The following is a 10,256-nucleotide window of genomic DNA, read 5'->3' as shown; positions in this document are numbered from 1 at the left end:
CTGCATGCGGGGTGGGATGTGGCTGTTTCTCCCCACCCTGGGATGCTAGGGACCTTGCCCAATTTCTCCCAGGCCTGCTGACCAGGTAAGGGCTGGGCGTCAGTAGGGAAGCGGGAGGGAGGGAGAGAGAGAGAGAGAGAGAGAGAGAGAGAGAGAGAGAGAGAGAGAGAGAGAGAGACACGGGAGTGCAGCTCTTATTTTCCACATTCCAGGAACTGAAGCAGTGAGAAGAGGGCGCGTGTGCCCTGCCCCCAGCATCCTGCTCAGGAAGGGGCTGGAGGGGCTATGAGGAGAGCCCGAGGGGTCCTCCCAGAGTGCTAGCCAGCAGGGTAGCCATGAGGAGAAGGACTATGACGGTGGGGGGGCGCCCCCGGAGGGACGGTGCCCGAGGCGCTGGTGAAGGCTGATGGAGTCCTTGTTGCAGAGGTGCCCCTCACAGCAGGAGCCCTGGAGGTCGATGTTTGTCCACGGGCTGGTGGTGCCCCGGGTGGTGCAGGAGGGCCGGTGGCAGGTTCTGATGTACACAGGGACTGAGAAATTGCCTGGGAGGGGGGCAGTGAGGAGGGTCAGAACCGAGGGAGGCAGCTGCACCTGAACCTCCACCTCAGAGATCACAGCCATGACTGGGTCCTCAGACTTACTTCCAGTCCCCTCCTTAGACCAGAGCCATGCCTCCTCCCTCAGTCCAGGACCATGCCTCCTTCTTTAGACCAGGGCCGTGTCTCCCTGTCAGCCCTGCCCTGCCTCCACACCCCTTGCCCAGGCCCTCTCACCCTCCCAGCCTCTCACCAAAGGTCATGCTGCCATTGCCCTGGAAGCAGATGCTTTGGTCCTGGTGACACTGGACCCGCCGGAACTTCTCCGGGGTGCAGTCCTCCGGGTGGATCCCCACTCAGGAGTAGCACTTGGCGCCGCTGAGCGTCGGCGGGTTGGCCGCTGGCAAGAGAGCGTGGACGCACACTCAAGTAACGGTCCTCGGTACGGTCGTGCGGGTTGTGCATTGCGCCAGGGCTCCCGTCTGGCCCGACTGGGGTGCTGGAATCCCAGCGCACCGGGAGGAGGAGCCCAACGGAGACCACACCCCTCCCCGGGCGCGCGCGCGGGCCAGGGCCCCTCCCAGCCCCGTACAGTCCCGCCCCACACCCAGCCCCGCCCCTCGCATACCTCGACCCAGGTTGGCGAGGGAGTCGTGGGTCTGGAAGTTCGCGTTGCAAAGGTCGGTCCCTCAGCCGCACACCACCGAGTTGTTAGGCGGCAGCGCCTTGTCATTCCACTGCATCTGGCCCGTAGCCGGGCCTGTCCAGCAGCCCTTCTGTACCATGGTCATTGAGGCGCGGTACCCTGGGAGCGAGGGGATGGGGTCTGGCGCGCTGCCTCCCCCTCAGCCCTTCTCCTCCTCTCCCACGCCCCCTCCTCTCCACCTCTCTCCCTCTAGTCTCAAGTCTCTTGCTCCTCTGTCTTCTCGCTTCTCACTCAACCTGGCTTCTCCCTCCAGCCCTGCCCTTCTCTTTAGTCCCTCGCTCCCTGTCAAACTCTGCTTCCCTCTACACCGCCTCCCCCTCTCCTCTCATCACCAACCCTTTCCTCCTCCTCCTTTTCTCTCCTTCCCCTCTTCCGCTTTTCTGCCCCTCTCCCACCTCCTCTTCCTGGCCCCCCACTGTCTCCTCCTCCCACCTCCTGCCTCCCCATCCCCTCCTTCGTTCTCTCCCTTCTCCAACCTCCACTTCTGCATCTCTATCCTGACCTTCCCTCCCTTCTTCTACCCAGTTCCTTCCCAACCCCTTGTCTCCTCCTCCACCCCCATCCCCCCCACCCCGTCTAATCTTTCATCCTTGTCCTTGTCCCCCGCTCCCGCCCTTTTTTTGTGTGTTTCCTGCCCGTCACCAGTGTTCAGGGATAAGACAGCCTCGGAGCATCCGAGGAGACAGGAGACATTGAGGAATTTCATGCCACTGAGGTCAAAGGGCCCGAAGTAGATGTGTTGAAAGCTGTAGCATTGCAGGGCTTGGGACCCTGGGGAGAGGAGCAGGGGTGGAGTGAGTGGAACAGGCCAAGGATGAGCCTGTGCAAGGAATCAGGCTCCACCCTGCATATGACAGCCACATGGGCCAGGCTCTTCTGCTCTGAGGGGAGACAGGCCTTGTTGCCTTGAAAGAAGCAGGGGCTGCTGCTGTGGCTGGTCATGACTGTGTCTACCTCTTGGCACGGCAATGGCATCTGCACCTGCCAGTCCAGGTTTTGTTTCCCCAGGCTCTTCCAAATCTCCATCCTCTTCCAGGAAGCCCTCCAAGATTTTGATAAAGGAGGAAGTGATTCACTCCTGTCCTGCCTATCCCTTTCCCTACTATACTCATGATATCCAGTAGCACTAAAAGGTCACTGATGGAAAACAAACACTCCAGTGGGAAAGGAGTACAGTGTACAAACACTGGGATGTACAATCTCATGCTACAAATGCACACAGAGCCAGCCCCTAGCAATACAGGTACACACACGCACAGAACACTTAAACACTGACGTAAACACAAAATAACAAAATTGACACAGGCTCATGCAGATCTCACAAATATTCACAGAGTATCCTGAATGCATTCACACTGAGTTCTACATTTACAAGCAAAACGAGTACCACCCAGACCCTCCAATAGAAACCCCGGAAACCAAGGCACAGGATCTCACACATGCAAAATCACACTCACAGACAGAAAACTGTGTGGGTACGGAAATAATCACAACACACAGACCCAGGAACACAGGAAGTCATACCCAGAGAGAGACAAATACAGACCCAAGAATCACAGACATACAAATAAAATGAGACCCTGAAATTAGGCGAAGTTAGAGATAGACAAAAAAGAGGGCTACAAAAACATACAATTTAAAATCATATTCAGATGCAAGATACATAGAGACACACAACAGATACACAGAGAGACAGATACACATCAAAATACCCAAACACACATACACAGAGAGAAATACAGGCCCACCAGTCATAGAGATGCACAAACACAAAGAGAAACAGAGATGCAAAATTATACACACATCTCTTTTAAAAAGAAAGTGAGGCTCAGAGATAAACAGACCCATAAAAGCATTTGTTCAAACACCCAGACATCAAAACCTGGTACAGATAAACACACACAAGCACAGAGACCCACAGGACACCCTGACACATGGACACACAGAGAAATCGAACTCTCTTCTGTGGACGAGTGTGTGCACGTGCATGCGTGCACACACACACACAAAGTTGTTATATGCAGGCATAACCTCCTTCCCACCTCTCAAGTTCCCTGCCTTTGTAGCCACTTCAGTCCTGATATGACTATGTCCTTGTCCTTACCCAAACTAGGGGAAGGGGTTGCCTGAGGATGAGGCCAAGGTTTCCTGCTGGTTCTGGAAAGAGCCCCCATGGCTCCCCAGAGGTACCTTTGAATGAGGACATGGGCAAAGAGGATGAGAAAGGCTGGAGTAGTGGAACAGAGACACTGGAGGAAATGAGTGATATGGAAAGAACAGAGGAGGGGAAGAGAACTGGAGAGGACACAGTCTCCAGGCCTCTCCCAACCAAGACCCAGGAGTCCGGGCCCCCAGCCCCTTCTCCCTCAGACCCAGGAATCAGGGCCTCTAGTTCGCTCCTCCCTGAGTCCCTGGAATCCGCCCCCCACTCTCTGCTCCCTCAGACCCAGGAGAGTCCAGCTATCTCCCACCCAACTGCCCTCTTACCACTGGACTCAAAAGTCTGAATACCTGTGAGACAGAGGACAGCCCCAAAGAGGCACAGCAGGATGGCTCTGGGGCCTCCCATTGCCAGGTTGTGGACCTGAGTGGAGACACCGAGGACAGCTCCTGCTCTGATTTCTGCGTGGCTGGTTCTCCCAGCAAAGCCCCAGCCCGGCAGGCATTCCTCCACCCCCGCCCTCCCTTGCTTGGGCTCGTTTCCTCCTAGATAATCATGATGGGGCCTGGACTCCTGGATCTGAGGGAGGAGGGAGCTAGGGGCCTGTAACCCTTAACTTCGGGGGTTTTGCAGGCTCTCTTTCTACCCTGTTCCCCAACACTGTGTTCTAGTCTGAGGATGGCACTCACGGCCTCTTGATTTCTCTTCTCTTCCTCTATCCCAACACATACCATCTATATGGGCCCACGTCTCCAGACGCAGAGACACAAACATCACCTCCTCCTTGAAGACTTCTCTGACCTGCCACGCCCCCCTACAATCATCCACCCACGTTCAGCCTCAAATACCTCCGTCTCCCAGCCTTGGTCACCCTGGGTTGGGCTAGTGTCTGTCACTGCATCAGGCTGTGAACTCCTCAGAGGCCTCAGGGGATGTTTGTGATGTTGTAGGAATGAGTGAATCGAGGAACTTAGAAACAAACTGACAGGGAGATAGAGACTCCCAGAGAGGCAGTTACACATGGGATGCAAAAAGACAGCCACATCCGGTGTGGACAGACGCAAATGTAGACACACAGACAAACGCAGACTTGATGAACAGGACATGCCCACAGAAGGTGTTTAATACATTTTTTATTAGACTTTTAAATGAATGAATTTTAAAACATCGGAGGAGATAGAGACACAGGCAGACAACTGGAGGGATACACTGTCCCCTGAGGATTAGCCAAACCCATGTGGACACTCAGACACCAGGCAGATGGGAACTTCCAGATGGGTGCTATCGAGGGTAGTGGGAGCTGATGCCAAGTTGGCATCTCCCGATCTGCCTTGCTTCTTGCGCTTGGAGGCACTGCCTGCTGGGATCACACCTACTCACCGTGCCATGCAGGGTGGGTACCAGGCATGTGCAGAGACCTAGGGTCACGAACCCCCAGATGAATGGGCAGAGGGGACACAATAGCAGTGACCACGACAGCCTCATTGGTCTCCTGAGCTTGACTAAACTTGACACGGACTTCTTCCTGACTTCACGCCCCCAATCTCCCTTTCCTTAGAGCATTTACTTTAGAAAACTTGTCATTGCCGATTCCTTCTCTGTCCCTTTGAAATGTAGGTAAATTTTCTCCCAGCCTCTTGCCAGTTTTACAGCCCAGGAATGTCTTTCTCAGGGGACCTGGGAGCCACCCCTCCAAAATGTCATCATCAAGGACGATAGCACCCCTGACCCTCAGGCTCTGTGGGAGGGTAGGAGCCGAACTTGAATAAGTGGCAGTTAGCAAACACAGATGCCTAATTACAGAGAAAAACATTTGTAAACTCAGGAGTAAGTCCGGGTGCTGGACCATCCCATGCACCAACCTCCCCTCCGTCTCTGGCATTTTCCCACTAGCTTATCCAGCTGAAAACCCCTCCCACCTTTTGTTTCAGTGGAGTTGAGTTCAGTCTCTCTCTCTTATTGCCATAGTCTTGAATAAAGTCTCCTGTGCCTGTTTAACTTTGTTCGGTGCGATTTTTCTTTGACAGCAAACACCCAGGAACTGTGGACACTCACTAAGGTTCTGGACTCACCCTCGTTTTGCCAAAACCCTTTTCCTCCCAACAGGCCTCACTTCCCTGAACCTGTTTTGTATCCAAATTATTTTTCCTGTTTCTCCTGTTCCTGCCTCTCTGTCAGGGGCTGGCCCTTCAGGGAGAGGGTGGAGCTAACGACCCCTGGAGAGTAGAGACTGGCCAGGAAAGGAGGCTGGGTTTTCTGAGGCCCCTGTGGAAGGTGGGGGCATTGGAGGTATTCACAGTTTCAGAGACTGAGGCTTGAAGAGTTGGCTGACCAGCCCATTTAGTGTGTGAGCCTGCGTGTGTGTGTGTGAGTGAGTGTAAGTGACTGTGCGAGCGTGCGGCTGTGCCCGTGTGATTTGAACTCTGGTAGCCTTCAGGTACTTTTGGAGGCTGTGAGGTATCAGGTGGGAAGCTCCCCACTGCAGGAGGCTGTCGATGAAAAAAAAATCAATGGTCAATCTAAGAAAGAAATGGAAAATTTTATTCGAGCCAACCTGAGGATTATAACCTGGGAGACAGTCTTTCAGAAAGCTCTGAGGACTGTTCTGCCCATTAGAGGTCAAAGCACAGTTATATAAGCTTTTGAGGCAAAGAGTTATCCAACAAATGATGTATTGACAGTTTATACAATCCAGATCTGTATGTACAAAGCAAGTAGTGGGTTACTGTGATCCCTTACAAGATTAAGAAGGAACATTATCCCCTAAGGAAGTCTGTTCAATGCAGATGTACAATACACACTAAAGGGAAAGGCAGAGGCCCAAACTGGTAGAAAATAATTTTATGTTTAAATTTTTCTTGTCTTGCCATAAAATATAAATTTTATTTCATCCAGGTAATCCAATGGAGACCCAGTGATCTAGGTCTAGAGATTTTGGCAGGGCTCTTGCATCCATCCACAGAGCATGAACTCCAAGCTCCCTATGAACCCAGAAATTCTTTTTTTTTTTTGTAATCATGTTTTAGTAATTAAGCTTTGTAATTAAGTGATTAATTATTTGAGAGATTGGAGAAAATGGAGGATGCTCTGTGGTAGCCATTAAAGAGCTATTTTTAAAACTTTTTACTGTAGAAATTTTCAAACACACACAAGCATACAGAGAATAGCATACCCACCACCCAGACTCAACAATTTTTAACATATCTACTAATCCTATGTTATTCTTACCCCCTTTGGTGCTCTTAAGGGCATTGAATTGGATGCCTTCATTATTTTCTCAAAATATTAATTTTCCTTAAAACAACATTTAAAAGTTGGTGATTTTCAAAGTGTAACTTTGGCTTATGTTCTAAGATGCAATCTTCAGGAACGTAACGTACAATTTCTAAAAGGGTGTTTAACCACTACCTCGAGTTGAATTCTTAGTCCTATGATGTCACCAAATCAACATATTTGCATATTGAATAGTTTCAAATTTATTTGTGATACATGTATTTTCAATATATTCCAACATTTATTAGAAGCTGAAGAGTAGCTGTAGAGTGCTTGAATGATATTTTAAAATTCAGTGGTATAGAAATTTTTGCTGCATTATTCACTATCCAGTTTAAAGGATGGGCAGCACAAGGATTTGCTCCTTCAAGAAGAGAGAAAGGAGGCAGATCGGGGGTGTTACCTAGAGTCTCTGCCCAGCCCCAACCACCTACAGGAGCATCCGTGTGGATGTCCTCAACTGCCCGGTGTTTGAGTGTCTACATGGGTCAGTCCAATGGTTACCAAGTCCAAGCTCATACTGCTTGCCGCAGGACAGACCAATAAATGGAGAGACAAGTTGCTGGGGCCAGGAATAGCAACTTTTTTCAGAAAGCCAGCATACTGAGTAGGTGGTGGACTAGCGTCCTGAAGAACCATCTTGCCCAGGTTTGGATGCTAGTTTCTTTTATAGAACAAAGAGGGGGAGGTGAGGAGGTAAAGTGAAAAAGGTGATAAGGTGTTGCAAATAGTTCCTGGTTCTTCTTTCCTGCAGCCATTCACAGGTCAGGGCCTGGTCAGGATGTTTCCTGTGAGCTTAAACAAAGGTATTTTAGCTTAACACTCAGACATGGGAGGCAGGGTTCCAGGAGATGGGCCATTATGTATACTTTAAGCTACAGGCGACATCCCTTTAGTGATTACTTTGAAGCAAAAGCAATAGAATACAAAGGTTAAAGGAAAAGAAACACATCCAATATGGAGTCAGATTTGTTCTTCCCTATTACAGAATGCCTTGGAAATTTTTCAAGGATCTTTTGTTGTATTCTGTAAGCTTCCATGTACTTTTCCATTTCCATGCACATTTACAAATACCTGGCCTCTTAAATAATTTTCCCCCCAGATTTGGTTTAAGCAGTTTACTAAATGTGTGCATCACCTGTCTTAGTATATATCACCTACTGGACAAAATTCCCCAAAGTGCTCACATGTAAGAATCAGTGCAGTCTGGGACTCTGTCCATCCAGCAATAATTGTTTTCTTTTTAATTAATTAATTAATTTAAATTTTATTTATTTTTGGCTGTGTTGGGTCTTCATTGCTGCATGTGGGCTTTCTCTAGTTGTGGTAAGCGGGGGCTACTATTCATCGTGGTGCACGGGCTTCTCACTGTGGTGGCTTCTCTTGTTGCGGAGTGCAGGCTCAAGGCATGAGAGCTTCAGTAGTTGTGGCTCGTGGGCTCTAGAGTGCAGGCTCAGTAGTTGTGGCACATGGGCTTAGTTGCTTTGCGGCATGTGGGATCCTCCCGGACCAGGGATAGAACCTGTGTCCCCTGCATTGGCAGGTGGATTTTAAACCACTGCGCCACCAGAGAAGTCCCTGTGTAGTTTCTAAAATATGTTCATAACGAACTATTAAATATTCTCTTTTTTGAGGAACAAAGATCTAAATTAGAGGCAAGAGGTAAATATTTTGAATCAACTTAATATAAGCAATGCTTAGTTGATTAGCTTTGAAATAAAAAGATGATATGAAATGGTAGAGAATCATAATATCATGAAACTAAAGAGTATTTTCCTAAATTTTATTGTGAGAAACTTCAGGTGCAAAAGTGTTGAAAATTAGTTCAGATATGATGCATATACCTATCATCTAGATCTAAAGTACAGTTGACCCTTGAACAACATGGATTTGAACTGTGCAGGTCCACTTATACTTGGATTTTTTTCAAAATTTATTGGAAAAAAATTTTGGAGATTTGCAACAGTTTGAAAAAACTAACAGATGAACCATGTAGGCTAGAAATATTGAAAAAAATTAAAGTTAGGTATGCCATGGGTGCACAAATATATGTAGATACTAGTCTATCCTTACATAGGCATAAGGTGAGTGATATTATAAAATCAATAATGTGTTAGTTTTCTCACTGTTTTATAACTTTGCTTTCAAAGAATTACAGTATTGTACAGTATGCCTCTCTCTCTTATAACTGGGGAAACTGTGTATCAGCCTATCATCATAGGTGTTTTTTTTTTAAAGTAACAGTGTTCTCAATACTGTATTATGAATATGACTGTAATACTGTATGCCATAAAAATTTTATAATGATTCATTCATTAGTATATAGGCTAGGCTACCATAAAGCAATTGTATCAATTACTCTAGGCTACCATAAAGCAATATTGCTGCTTCTTTGTGATCAATGCATGATAATGTTATACCTGTAAATAAATATGAATTGCTTTTTCACATTATCTTTTTATTTTTGATGTCTAGTGTTAGTAATACATATAACATCTACAGTGCTTTGTATCGTATAAGACAATATTGATGTAGGTACTGACAGACCATTCATCTTGTAAACTGACAAGTAAACTTATGGTACCAATAAATATAGTACAATACTGTAATGTATTTTCTCTTCCTTATGATTTTCTTAATAACATTTTCTTTTCTCCAGCGTACTTTATTGTAAGAATACAGTATAATACATATAACATACAAATTACCTGTTAACTGAATGTTTGTTATTGGTAAGGCATCTGGTCAACAGTAGGTTATCAGTAGTTAAGTTTGGGGGGAGTCAAAAGTTATACATGGATTTTCGACTGTGTGTGGGGTTGGCATCCCAACCCCTGCATCGTTCAAGGGTCAACTATATTAACATTTGCTTATTCTATCTATGTTTCTGCATCAGTTAGCTTCTGCTGCATAACAAACAACAAACAAAAAGGGTTAACAACAAGCCCTTTATTTATCTCCTGATCCTCTGTTTCTCCTGGGTTGTTCTTCTGGTATGGGCTGACTTGACCAGTCTCTGTTGGGCTCTCTTATGTTTCTATGGTCAGCTGATGGGCTGGATGATCTAGGATGGTCTCACTCACAAGACTGGTAGTCGGCTGGCTATCAGTCAGGCCTCAGTTCTCCTCCATATGGCCTCTCATCTTCCAGCAGGCTAGACTGGACACTTTTCACATGGAAATGACATGTTTCCAAAGGGCAGAGAGAAAGGGCAACCTTCAATAAGGAAGTGCTTTTCATGCCTCTGCTCAAGTTATGTTTGCTAACGTCACTGGCCAGCAAGTCACAAGGCTTGCCCAGAATCAGTGTGGAAGGGCATTAACCGTGTGGATAGAAGGAGGGGAATAACTTGTGTTACTTTTGTTCTATTTAACTATCACTGTTGAACCAATAAAAGCAAATGGAAGATATCATTTTGCTTCACTTGTAAATATAAATCATGTAGTAAGCAAAGGATCTTTCCCTAATGTGACTCTCCTCTTCCCTCTCGGCAGGCTATTTTTTTAAAAAATTGAAGTAGAGTTGATTTACAATGTTGTGTTAGTTTCAGGTATACATTAAAGTGATTCAAATATATATA

At 47.2% G+C, this 10,256-nt stretch overlaps 1 protein-coding gene across 1 annotated transcript; it reads right to left on the bottom strand.

Moving 5' to 3' along the window:
* Positions 1 to 215: 215 nt before the first annotated feature.
* On the bottom strand, positions 216 to 1,995 carry LYPD5 (LY6/PLAUR domain containing 5). The gene is given in 6 exon segments (XM_060131904.1): positions 216 to 370; positions 372 to 402; positions 404 to 542; positions 790 to 936; positions 1,165 to 1,341; positions 1,885 to 1,995. Coding segments are annotated over 6 exon segments (645 nt in total). The 5' UTR covers positions 1,949 to 1,995; the 3' UTR covers positions 216 to 283.
* Positions 1,996 to 10,256: the final 8,261 nt, after the last annotated feature.

The sequence above is a fragment of the Lagenorhynchus albirostris genome, chromosome 19, assembly GCF_949774975.1.
Source record: "Lagenorhynchus albirostris chromosome 19, mLagAlb1.1, whole genome shotgun sequence".
NCBI lineage: Eukaryota > Metazoa > Chordata > Mammalia > Artiodactyla > Delphinidae > Lagenorhynchus > Lagenorhynchus albirostris.
The sequence above is the reverse complement of the archived record's forward strand: the minus strand, read 5'-3'. Positions and strand labels throughout refer to the sequence as shown.